At 40.0% G+C, this 13,206-nt stretch overlaps 2 protein-coding genes across 2 annotated transcripts; one reads left to right on the plus strand and one right to left on the minus strand.

The window, feature by feature from the left end:
- The first annotated feature begins 393 nt into the window (after positions 1–393).
- uprt (uracil phosphoribosyltransferase (FUR1) homolog (S. cerevisiae)) lies at positions 394–5,500 on the plus strand. Its single transcript, XM_018675703.2, has 7 exons — positions 394–632; positions 1,387–1,429; positions 1,517–1,586; positions 1,731–1,793; positions 3,207–3,368; positions 4,080–4,178; positions 5,074–5,500. Exons 1-7 carry the CDS (start codon positions 394–396, stop codon positions 5,178–5,180), a joined length of 783 nt encoding a protein of 260 aa, XP_018531219.1. The 3' UTR covers positions 5,181–5,500.
- On the minus strand, positions 5,422–12,700 carry zdhhc15b (zinc finger DHHC-type palmitoyltransferase 15b). The gene is made up of 11 exons (XM_018675697.2): positions 12,528–12,700; positions 12,067–12,093; positions 11,863–11,957; positions 11,627–11,747; positions 11,228–11,297; positions 10,856–10,888; positions 10,647–10,767; positions 10,314–10,446; positions 9,992–10,118; positions 9,579–9,697; positions 5,422–7,616 (listed from the first exon to the last, which is right to left on the minus strand). Exons 1-11 carry the CDS (start codon positions 12,643–12,645, stop codon positions 7,573–7,575), a joined length of 1,008 nt encoding a protein of 335 aa, XP_018531213.1. The 5' UTR covers positions 12,646–12,700; the 3' UTR covers positions 5,422–7,572.
- Between the last annotated feature and the right edge of the window lie 506 nt (positions 12,701–13,206).

Raw genomic sequence — 13,206 nt, forward strand, 5'->3', positions numbered from 1 at the left:
AGGAGGAAGGCGGTTAGTCAACACGCCGGGTACGTCATATCCGGGCCTCATCCACGCTGTCAGTGTCAAAGCTAGCGGGCGAGCAGCTTTTCTTGACACCACGTTTTACAGGAAATATCAGCCGCGAGTTTGATTTTAACACGACGTGATTGAGTATCTACATGTTTGTGATCGTGGTCCTAATGGGCAGTTTCTGGGCGGTGGCTGCGTGAGCCGGATAACCTCACTTCAAAACAAGGGTCGAGGCTAAAGGAGGAACGCGTTGTCTGGCTGCTCGTCTTTGTCAGATAGCGTGTAAACCAACGACAGTAAGTGGGTCGCTCGGCCAGGAAACGCTGTTTGGCCTCTGCACTGTTTTTAAGAGAAACCCTCCCCGTTGACCTCCTACTCAGGATGCCGTGCCATAATCAGCAAATGAACAGCGTCAACAGTGGACAGGAGCACCCAATGAAGCAAGTACGGTTTGCAAACAGCAGCAGCAGCAGTAGTAGTAGTGTCCCTGCAGTGTTGACCAGCTCTGAACCAAGTGATGCCACAGCTCAGCCTGTCAGCCTGGACAACCTGGGACCTCAGCTCAAACTGCTTCCTCTGAACGACCAGATCCGTGAACTACAGACTATAATCAGAGACAAGTGAGTCCCCACCCTTACATCCTGACATAACTCACCATAAGAAGTCACAGGAGCAAAATCTGGTGGTTGTCGTGCAAACTAATGTATCACAATAAAACTCGATACCTCCAGCTTAGTTTCATGACTAAACTTTTGGTGTTCACATAGAAAGGTAAATCTAATCTGCGTGGGTGTACGGTCTCTCAAAAAATATCATTTGTGATATGGATCTGATGCCAAGCACGAGGAATCACTGTTCATTTCAGTTAGAACAGTCAGAGAGGCCGAAGAAATCAGTTTTCAGGCAGCATTTACTCATATGAAAAGGAAACATTCGAGCTATAGTACAACCAGAATACTATACAACCCGGTCTCATATAACTGTATCAAAAATACTGCACTGAATAGGTCTTTAGCCCCAAATTTGAATTGATGCACCAGTCTGATCAGTATCAGCACTGATTTCACATAATGAATCATCAATACTGATCGTTTGGAAAGTCTATTCTGTTCTCTTCTATAATCAATAATAATTTAAACTACACACTATTCTAAACACTTTAGCACAAGTATGAACATGTCCACTTATTCTTAAGAAATTTCTGTAGTTCCAACTTCATGTTAGCTTAGCATGCAGGGATGACCCCAGTCAGTTCCATACAGTGCAGTGATGATTTAAAATTGAAAGAGAGACAAGATCACTGGTATTTTAGCAGTGCTGACTATCGGCCAATACCCTAAATTGATCTAATCAAGCTAATGTTTATATTTTCAGGACAACCAGCAGAGGAGATTTTGTGTTTTGTGCTGACCGACTGGTAAGATCATGTCTTCATTACTACATAGTGAAAGTGTGTGTATGTATGTTTATAAAATGCATATCTCCTTTTTTTGCCCAACAACAGATCAGACTAGTAGTTGAAGAGGGCTTGAATCAGCTCCCCTACTCAGAGTGCACTGTGACCACACCGACAGGTGAGGTCATCTCTCCCTCTGCTCTCTCTCCCTCCTCTCTCTCTCTCTCTCAGAGCAGACCTCCAGCACAGGATATGACTGAGCAGCATTGTTCAGAACAGCTACATTCGTGATTGTTCTTACTTCATTTTTTTTCTCCCTCAGGGTACAAGTATGAAGGTGTCAAGTTTGAAAGAGGCAATTGTGGAGTCAGCATTATGAGGAGTGGTAAGTTAAATTTAGGGTCTTTCCTTTGTAAAGGCACACTATATCCTCCATATGTGATTTGTGTCAGCTGTGCATTCATGCTGTACATTCTGCTCTGTCCTTATTCATCAGGGCAGGCTATTGGGCATGCTGGATTATATGCTTTTTATCAGCAGTTCTTTTCTCTCAGTGAGATTGATTGATCATTTGAATGCTATATAATATAAAATGTTATATGAGGTATGAGACATGTACATTAATGAGCATGTTCTCTGAAGGCGTAGCCATCAACATAAGTGTTCTTTCACTTGTTCTTTCTCCTTCAGATTTAATCAGACTGTTATCACAGTCATATGCAAAACTGTAAAATCCTTTTATGACAGTAATACGAGGCCATAAAATACAAAAGGCCTGTTCAACACACAGTACAGGTTGAATACAACATCTTAAGGGAAACACACATTAACAGGGATGAAGCACGTGCACCTGCTGTTTTCTATATAACACATGTCCGCGTTGGGTTGATGTGCATCGTGTCAAGATTTCTCATTGACTCATCAGCTACCTATAAAAACAACAATTTTGTCACATTTATCTTTCCTATAGGCATAAAAAGCAACACAACATAGTCAGTGCATGCTGCACAAAAGTGTGTGGGAAAGTGAGAAATCAATACAGCACTGTTTTTTTTAATGTTTTGATTGGTAGCACTGTGCACAGGCACAAATGTTATTATTTTATTCATGTTCTAAAGGTGCATTTGCACTTTTTTTTGGTCCACTTTGCCAAGTGGTAGGCTGTGTAGAGGCATAAAGAATTTAACCTATTTAATTGATGCTTACATGTGGTTCATTCAGGTGAGGGGTGAGATGAACAGAGTGAAATGTACATTATTAGGTGTGTCGTAACAATTTTATCATTATTCGAAGTCAAAAAAGTTTTTGCAATCCCTCAGAGTTTTTGGTTGGACATGAGCTTCTGTGGGCCTCATTGCAAAGGGCACAGTCACATCACATGTACAGACAGGTGACAAATTAAAGGAAAAAGCTGGAAAATGAGTTGAGAAATGACTGATGAAAACACACCCATCCACAGGGTACAAGGAGTCACTGAATGAAAATGATGTGAATCATATGCTATGGCCTTTGCAGTCACCAGATTGAAACCCAACTGAACACCCATCAGAGATTTTATTAGACGTCGTTCTCCACCACCATCATTACAACACCAAATGAGGGAACATGTTTTTGGAAGAATGGTGTTCCATCTCTCAAGTAGGGTTCAGAGACTTGTAGAATGAGTGCCAAGGTGCACTGAAGCTGCTCTGGCGGCTTGTGGTGGTTTGTGGCTTGTCACTCATCTGTAGGTGCCAGGGTACTGGAAACTAGTACTGATGAAAAAAGTAACGCTGGAACACTGTGCGTCTCCCCACAGGCGAGGCCATGGAGCAGGGTCTCCGGGACTGCTGCCGCTCCATCCGCATTGGCAAGATCCTCATCCAGAGCGACGAGGAGACACAGAAAGCCAAGGTCTACTATGCCAAGTTCCCCCCAGACGTGTACAGAAGAAAAGTGCTGCTCATGTACCCCATCCTAAGTGAGTAGCAAAGGGCTGGGCACAGTTCATCCTGATGATGACTCCAGTTTACCACCCTCAGTAGCTCGTAAATACCAAGAGATGTCCATTTTTGTGCAAGTGTAAAAACAGTTTCATGTATTTATTCATTTTAAGAAATCTCCCTTGAGTTGACCTTCACACCAAGTCTGCATTTTCACATCATACAGGCCCATTCACACTGTTCTGATAATTATAGCTCTCATGGGGGAAATTATACACTGCCTGGGAGATAGCCACCAAGCTGCTGAATAGCATAATGAGGGCCAACAAAAATAGTATCTTAATAGCACTGGTTCCCCAATGTCAAAAAGCAGTATTTTTCTGCTCTCACTTTTTGAAAAAAATATGACGGCAACCAAGCCAGGTTGAAGGTATGTTTTATTATAGGGTTACATTGATGGATGCTAACAGGGTCAGAAATTAAAGCCTGCCAAGTGCCCAGACTCACGGACAAATCAATCAGCACACAGCTCAGTACATTTTTCTAATGCTAAAATCAGTTATATGCAAACAGTCAAATTGCAATGCTTTTAATTTGAAATGTTTTACATTTAACAATATTTCATTAACGCAATTCATTGTAAAAGTGAGTCAGAAAATGTTGCTTTAACAGTTTTTTTTTCTGTACATGTAGTGACATTGTAGAAGGTGGAACGGGAAACTAACCTTGAATTTTCTGTGCCTGTGCAGGTACAGGGAACACTGTGATTGAGGCGGTGAGGGTGCTGATAGAGCACGGTGTCCAGCCCAGACATATTATCCTCCTCAGCCTCTTCTCCACGCCTCACGGTACACCAACACAGCCATCTCACTGCAAGATACAGCTCATCACCAATTTACTTTTATTTACCCACAAGATCACATAGACAGTCCCCGGTCTCCTCTCCACTTCTGCTCCTGTTGTATCATAGTCTTTATACAATATACTGCTGGTAACCACAGGGCTGCTCAGTGGCACAGTCTCACCCAGCAGGTCAATCAATAATGGTTTTAAATGAATGGACAAAGGAGCTTTGTTATTTTAAATTTCTTTTTAAATATAACTAGTTGTCCTGGAAAAATCTTTGAGGATTTAAAACTTAATATTGGACATTATGGGGTAATTTGTGGACTGGGCAGGCCAGATTGTCATAACATTTAATGTGGATATTCATGGTTTCCCAGAGAAGGATTTCAAATGTTTTTTTTAAACCCCTTGACCTTTCTCTTTTACTGCCATCATTGAGCCAAAATTTCCACTTTAACACAAAATTGAAATCTGAAGGGCATGTTACTGTATAATTTTCGAAGTCCTTTAATTCTCCTAAGAGGATGAAGTGTGTTGATTTTAATAAGCCCATAGACTTTCTTCAAGCCAAAAAAAAGGATTCAACATTTTGATTTATTTAAAGCCCCCTAGTGGCCACTGCTGTGTTAGCATGCTGAGAGGATAATGTTAGCATGCCTAAGGGGTTAGAACACCATCCATTACAAGTATTTTCAGCCTTGGTTTTCTGAATGTTTACATCCACTGAAAGGCTTAAAATAGAATCTGCAAACTCTGAATATTGTGTTTCCAGCATTTTAGAGATGTTAAGAAGATCCACTCTCATTTTCAGTGATCTTGAGAATATAATTAAAACAGAAACACACACAAAAATAATTAACCCCACCCAATATGTAACACCTTTAACTTTTCTTCTAGGAGCCAAATCTATAATCCAGGAGTTCCCAGACATCACCATCTTGACCACAGAGGTCCACCCAGTGGCTCCGACACATTTTGGACAAAGGTACTTTGGCACTGATTAAACCGAGGACAACCTGAGGAACATGATCTGCAGTCTGTTTTGAGTATATTTTGACATTTATTTAAATGTATCTCATGTTCTCCTTGTTGTGCCAAATACTGCGACTTTATCTCCAAAGTTCCAAAACTGAGACAAATTGAATAATCTGATTGTATTTATTATGTTTTGTTTTTGTTGCTTTTTTTGAGGTGTATACTCTGTATGCTGTATGCTATGGAAAGAAAACAACATTGAACCATGTAAAGAGTTCAATTTGGAGCATTTTATTTTGCATGTTACAACAACTGATGGATCAATAAAGAATTTATATTTGTTAACAGACAGGACAGCTAATGAAACAGTGTCAGTATTTCTGGTGGTTCAGGGGCATTTAAAAAAAAAAAGGGAAGCGCCACAATCACATACTCCAAAGACCATTCAAAAAGAGACCACATGATGTGCTCTAGCAATATTGAACTCCTGTTTGGGGTATAATTTTGTCATCTTCTCATTTTATAAATATCCTACTATTTGATAAAAGCACACTTCAATAGTTTTAAGTGTCACTTGATGGAGCAAAATATACAGACACTGCCTGCAGCAGTTATGAATCAGTAAACTCTATACACAGGAAAAAAAGCTGAACATTATAACAATAAATAGACACAAGACGACATGAAACACTCAACACCCACATCTTTCCTAATGTTTTATACATGCTTTCAAACATCGAATCATACCTAAGATAAAAACAACACAGGGTTTTAATCAATACATGACTCGATGTACTTCTCAGACAGGAGCAGCATTTGATTTGGCTTACCCAACACAGTAGAAAAACAGATCCGATGAAGCAAGTTAAAGTGTCGAGAACAAACAGCATCAAGGTTTGCCAAAGGCCCAACGTTGTACTCATACTGAATAAACGGGTGTACTCAATCACAGAAATGGTTTTCAACTAAGTAGTCCGTAAGCCTCGAGAGGAGAATCTGTTTCAATGGTATTAAAAATTTCAAAATACATAAAACACATAAGGTAGAAAAAAATCTCAACATCATATTGCAGAGGACCCAGACCTCTCCCAACCAGTGGATGAGGATCAGTCATCATATATATATGTACAGTTATGTTTAGAAAGATCAAAAAAGAAAAAACAGACGCTATGTGCTCTGCTATGCATGATTTTGTGCCTATGATGAAAGCTATTTTCACTTTCTTATCAGTTTGCATCCACACAGAGGTGTTATCTCACTAGGGATGGCTGATATGGTAGAAAATAAGACTGTGGTAATTATTTAAAAATAAAAACGTTGATCACAGTATGTCTTGTGAGCTCATCCCAGACTTTAAAATCAAAACTGAGCACTGTGTTTTTTTTATTGTTGTAATCAGCACTGTAGTCAACAGCATTTTAGTCATGATATACAGTATATTCAGGATATGACTCCACTGAAAAATGATCAGCATTATATTAAGTTTGCGATAATAATGAAAAGAGCTGTAGCTGTAACAAGCTACAAATGTATGCTAGTTTGTTGTGATTGCATTAGTAATGGCATTCTAACTCAAATATTAATGATGAAATACTCTCTTAAAACATATATGATAGGTTCTTTCATAAATAGGTGCCTAAAATGTTGGCACAGTCTACTCACAAGCAGGATGCTGGATACATTCTCAGGAGAAGAGGACTCCCAAAACACAGGTATAAATATATTAATAAGGCGCAGGTTAAGTCAGGTATTCTATTATGCTTATGTTCGTTGAAAAAAATAAAATAGCATCTTACGTCAATATGCTGCAAGACCCAAACTGGAAGAGGCCAGACAACCGAATCACTACAAGAGTTACTTCTCTGGAGCATCATGGGTGTGACGTCACATTAGATACCACCCTGCACAACCGATCACTTAAGGTGCAACACTGTAAACTCAGCCCAACACTGAAATAGAGGCATATAAAATAGCACAGTGCTGGACAGAAGCTTCCCAATTAATGGTAATTTATAATCCCACAGAGGCCTGTGCCTTGAGATGAACAACCAGAGGCAAATATACTGACCTGTGGTGAATAACAGTTGCCTGTTGTTTGTATGTGAGGTAATATTTGACAAGTTTTGTTGTTTTTTTTTCCAAATCAAAATGAGACTGTTGTTTGTCCATCTGTGAGAGGAGAGGCAATGCTGCCGCTGGTCATCCAATGAGCTCCTATGTTCTTCTTTATGTAAAATGCCAACGGTAAAAGTGGCAATAACAGTCCAAATGCAGGTTTAAATCCACTCATTTGGCCCCCTTCTGATTTTTTTTTTTTTTTTCATCCATATGATTTGGAATGCGTTTGCCTCATGGTACACAGTGTGCATAATATAAATCTACATCCTCTGTACCAGTGTAAATAGTCCTTACATTAAATTATCATTCCTCCATCTCTATTGTTACAGAGGGGTCTTGGTCTTCAACTGGAATGACAAAAAAAAAAGAAATTTCAGGATAGAAATTAATCTTTTCTTCCCCCCAGAGTTTTTGTTGTAACTGATTCAGTTCATACAGTTGTTAACAGCGTGTAGCATATGACCACCAGGTGGTGGCAAAATATTATGGTTAGAATCCATGCACAGCACAGCTTTTATACAGAATGATGCCTTCAGATGACTTAAACTGAACAATTACTGTATGAATCTACTGTTGTTTGGTTTATTGTAGCACAGAGTTCACAATTATGCCTATGAGCCTTTTATAATCCCCACGCAAACTGCCTGTGGTGGTGTGCAAAAGTGACCTTCTATACAGAATACTGGTATGTTTTGTCATTTTTAAAGGTGAACTTGAGAGGACAATTAAAGTGAAGTGATCCCTGCCCGCATTTGTCTCCTGCAATCTTTGGTTTTGCTTTGACTTCACAGCCTCACCACAAGTAACAAGTGCAAAGTAATTTGAGAGGTGAAAATTACCAAATAAAAACAGTATTTAACCACATGATAAGCTTTGGGAAGACAGCTACACATACCCTACCCTTAAGATGTTTTTAATGGATTAAAAACAAAACAAGAGCCAACAACATCTGAAGGATAAGGTGAGGCCAAAAGCAGGAGGTTGGTGGTTTCTAAATGTGGCAGATAGAGTACATCAGTGGGTTTGGACTAAACCAAAATGACACTGTTACCAATTAGTGCATGATTAGCAGTGATAATAATCATGATGTCTCCTGTGTTTTATGTAAAGTGATTCTTTTTTTGGTTTGGTAATACATTATTTAACTTAATAATCTTATTAGCATAACCAGTTACGCTACTAAGATTATGGAGATTATAGTGGGACATAAAGCAGGACAAGAGAACTGTTAAGTTTTACACCTTCTTGGTATGTAATTGTTAAAACTGAAATGAACTTAATCAATATTGTGTGGTGTGTTTCATTGAGAGTACTCTCCAGTTTACTGTTACATAGGTAAGCTTTTCTCTTTCAATAGGTAATGATTACATCCATAATCAATGAATATTTTTTTTCTATTAAATGAATGTTTATTAGGGCGGCACGGTGGTGCAGTGGTTAGCACTATTGCTTCAGAGCAACAAGGCTCTGGGTTCAAGCCCAAGTTCACGTGGCGCTTTTCTGTGTGGAATGTGTTCTCCCTGTGTCTGCATGAGTTCTCTTCAGGTACTCCAGTTTCCTCCCACAGTCCAAAGACATACATTAGGTTAATTGATGACTCTAATTGCAATCGGTGTGAATGTTAGTGTGAATGGTTGTTTGTCTATATATGTTAGCCCTGCGATGGACTGGCGGTCTATCCAGAGTGTGCCCTGCCTCTCGCCAAATGTCAGCTGGGATAAGCTCCAACCCCCACGCGACCCTTAACGAATAAGCGGTATAGATAATAAATGAATTAATGAATGTTTATTCTATGAGATGTTAAAATAGAAAAACCTTGCATCACAGCTTCCCAAGGTGACAAGGTCATCACACTAATGTTTGTTTGTTTGTTTTACTTGATAAAAGCCTTAAAGAAATAACAAGTTATCTAAACTGTTGTTGATTAATTTTGTAATGATTGACAAATCAGTTAATTACTTCAGCTCTGGATTCAACTCTGTATAAAAATCACAGCAACACTTGTTTACTCAGGAAAGGCATTTGCTTGCAGCACATTGTCTATGAGAGCAAGACAAATAGCTCACATTCAAATTCATATTTTCTGGTGCCACCAATCTCCCATATTTTTTTTATGGATTAGGCACATTTACTGAGGTTAAACACTCTCTTCACACTCTGCTGAGAAATGTTGATACAGTTTATCAGATTGCACCTTTCCCGGGTGACATCACTAATACTGTCTTAATGTTTGAACCTGAATAAAAAAATGTATTTATCTTCTAGGTACTACAGAGATGTAGAAGTATAGCAAAATTAAAGTGACTCACCCAAGCTTCCTTCCTCAGAGCCATCATCTGACTCCTCCCACATGTCCTCATTAGCTAATAAGGGGTTCTGGGACTCTGAACTCCGATTCTTCAAGGGGAAGTAGTGGCCGTTTCCTTGACTGATATGTTCATTGCACAAAAGAAGATGGAAGCTAGTTAAGGAACCGTGACCATTACCGAGTCCCATCCACAGATTCAGTGCCTCATCCTACGTTTTGTTCATTAGCTCCAACACTGCTGTGATTTTTTAAATTATTATTAAGGAATTTATGCTGTACAGTATCATGGTCCTCTGGTTCAGTATTTTAATTCTGTATTTCTTTGAGTCTAAAATTCAAGAGTACAAGTACATAACAAATGCAAAATCAACTAATTATGCATCTTAGTTTGCCGTTTCTTGACAGCAAACTTACCTTGTGAAGACAGGGATGAACCACAGTCTCCGATCCTCTCCAAACACCTGCTGCAGGTTTTTGCGTATGCCGACATTGAAGCCATTTCTGTCTGTTCCATTGACAAAAACTGGAGCTGAGAAGGCCTCTAGAAAGGGGAACAAAAACTGTGGCTCAGAATATGTTTTCATGCTTCAACTGTCCACATCTGCTTATACAATGAAGCCACATTCATAACAAAAAAAAGAGCCCCAGAAAATAACTGCCCTGTCATTTAGGCAGGGAGAAAGCAGTTTAATTAGCAGAATTTGAGAAGTCTTCCAATAAATATGTAAACCCTCACCTAAAGTGGATCTGTTCTTGGCCACCAACCAACAGTGATAGCCGAAGAGGAACATGAGACTGACGAAGAACATGAGCGCCACAAACATGAGGAAGAGGACATGGAACTTTGCTGGCCTGTTTGGCAAGTCCCCCTGAGAGAGAGAGAGAAACAGGAGAAGTAGAAACTTGAGAAAAATGGGGGGCTTAAGAAAGGTGTAACTCATGACAAAGGGTTTAGTTCTCTGTCCTTGTGGAAGTGCCACAGCACCAGACAATGTACAACTCAAACTTGTCGTGCTACTGCATTATCTGATGTTGGGCATGAGTGATGATTCAGACTAATGACACTCACCGACCAGAATTTGAGGAAATACTGAAAGACTGTTGCTGCAATGAACACACAGTACAGCATGGAGTAGGAGAGGAAAAGCAGGAAGAACTTGTAGTTGGAAAAGCCTACACAGTTGTTCACCCTAAAAGAGAAACAAATTCTTGTGTCAGAACAAAATCAATACATGAAATCGTTCTAGAAAAGGAAATTCAAGCAAAGTCACAACTTACCAGGGACAGTGATGATCCATCTTTAAGACACATCTTGAAGAGAAAAACATAAAAGTAATTTCTTTCTACCTATCATTTTGACATTTTGACAACTATGACAACTATGGTAAACAGTAAACACCTTAATACCAATACTTGTTTCAATTGGACTTCCAGCTTTTAACACATCTTTTACATACATTCTGACAGGGACCTGCTGATTCCTTTCGGTAAACCGCTGCTCTGATTGATCATTGGGATATTCTTTCTCAGAGATGGTGTGCCAACAAACCAACACCTTCTAATTATCACTACAGTCCCTGGCCAACAAATATCTCATTGCCTGGGGCAATCTTTCTAGATGAATGGATTGGGGAGGAAAGGGTGACTTACGTTTCACAAACCGAGCAGTGGTGACAGCGGTCAGGCTTCAGTACCTGGCAGCGGTCGCAGAACCTGATAGCTGGAGACAAGAAGATGGCCAGGTGAATGAACGACATTTGAGCTGAGCTTACCCTTTGCTTTACTTCCTGCAGCCTCAGGCTTAGTCTTAGCAATCAGCACTAATGAAAGAGATACATTGGCTGATTACTCTGGATGGGGATGCACAGGGACACACACACAAAGCTAATTGCCCTTTCCTACTTGCTATCAACGCACACAGATTATGTGCAAAATGACGGACTGTGGCTAATTGTTACCCCAGTGGTTTGGAGATGTGGCGGACAAGTGAATAACAACATATGAGATCTTGCAGGGAGGGAAAAAAGATCACTTGATAACACAGTCTACCTCCAGATTGAGCTCGAGTGAAGATGGGCAGTTTCTTTGCGATCTCAACCAGAATTTGTTTCTGGGCGTCTGGCCTCTCCTCCATCTCGTATCTTTGCTTGTCAGAGTACGACAGCTGGAACTGAAGCAACAAACACGCATCACGCTCAACACAACACATGTGCTTTACGGTACAGACTGTACTCCCAGAGTAGCAACTTTATATTCAGCCAGTTATATTTAAGAGCTCAGGATACCTTTTTGCATGGTGTGGCAGGAGGGGTAAAGATGGACTTCCAGTAGGTCCAGGAAAACATCACAAAGCAAACATGGAATACTAGTAGATAGACCACTGAAAGCACAAAACACCAGTCACTTTAAAGTTCACACAAAAACACCATTGCGTCATAGTTTCACAGCTGTTTACAGTGCCTTAAGCAGAAAATTAGTGGGTAACTCACCTTTTTCCAACGTGTTAGTGAGTGTAACTGTAAAACAAACAAGAATGTCACAATGAACACATAATCCTGATGCCAGGGCGTAGAAACCATGTAGTTTTCTGTTTGTACTGACGATAGTTTGATTATGTAAAAGGGGAACAACATTTACCGGCTAACACGACTAGCCAGACTGACAGGTTGTAGCTCAGTCACAACAATAGCTAGTACATCTATGAATAAACAGTTAATACTGACCTCATTCTAGCAATGAGAAATTACAACACGAATCGCTTTTTAAAGGTTAAATTTGACATTAGTCAAATAATAGCACACACCCAAAACCACTTCCGCCTGGTTCGCTAGCTCCTGCTCTGTCTATAACGTTATTTTTGTTAACACAGACTCCTGTGCGGCAATCTGCGATGGCTACACGTTAAGCGGTCAAAATCACAACAAACGACCACAGTTTTTGTCGTACTTACAAAGACATAGCTCGAAGACGTAGGCATAGTACGACCATAACACCACAGAGGTTATGATAAGCACAGGTATCCAAGAAAAAACCCTTTGACAGCATCTCAAACCTCTGGAGAGAGCCATGTTCCATCTAACCGCTGTGCTTATCTGCGATCGACTACCATTCCTGGGATTTATCCATCAGTGGCATCGGGAAGCGATTCATCGCTCTGCAACAGCCAGATCACAGTGCTTTGCTCGTTGGTTCCCTGAAACAGTAAAGTCGTAATCAAAGTGTAAAAATAACAGAACTTTCACTATGATATGGTCACTTAAGGCTGAATCAACAGCTGCTGTGTCATAAAAAAAAAAGTAAACAATGAACTCCCATAACCCCCAGGGAGTCAGGGAGTTTGTCTTAATTAGATCATAGACAGTTGACAGCTAACAAGAAATGAGAGATGCAGGGAATGACAAGCAACATAGGTCGTCAGTTGGACCTGAACCAGGGATTGACTTGTCTTTAACACAGAACTTTTTCAATTAAGTGCCCTTGTTTACTCCTGTGTGCTTGATTAACAGGTTACACAACCAGCTGGATTTCTCTCTGCAAAACCTCTGCAGGCCACACACACACACACACACACACACACACACAAACAAACAAGAAATCACCTAATTGTTTTGACCTCCCAAGAGCTAAAT

This window comes from Lates calcarifer, linkage group LG8 (assembly GCF_001640805.2).
Source record: "Lates calcarifer isolate ASB-BC8 linkage group LG8, TLL_Latcal_v3, whole genome shotgun sequence".
NCBI classification, from domain to species: Eukaryota; Metazoa; Chordata; class Actinopteri; family Centropomidae; genus Lates; species Lates calcarifer.

Bases quoted from the DNA above. Each gene is read 5' to 3' on its own strand.
- uprt (XM_018675703.2), top strand. From the start codon at position 394: ATGCCGTGCCATAATCAGCAAATGAACAGCGTCAACAGTGGACAGGAG. The intron at 633-1,386 runs GTGAGTCCCCAC...TTATATTTTCAG, and splicing joins CAGACTATAATCAGAGACAA to GACAACCAGCAGAGGAGATT. The intron at 1,430-1,516 runs GTAAGATCATGT...GCCCAACAACAG, and splicing joins TGTTTTGTGCTGACCGACTG to ATCAGACTAGTAGTTGAAGA.
- zdhhc15b (XM_018675697.2), bottom strand. From the start codon at position 12,645: ATGGCTCTCTCCAGAGGTTTGAGATGCTGTCAAAGGGTTTTTTCTTGG. The intron at 10,889-11,227 runs GTAAGTCACCCT...TTTCTCTTCAAG, and splicing joins CACTGCTCGGTTTGTGAAAC to ATGTGTCTTAAAGATGGATC. The intron at 10,768-10,855 runs GTAAGTTGTGAC...TTTCTCTTTTAG, and splicing joins ATGGATCATCACTGTCCCTG to GGTGAACAACTGTGTAGGCT.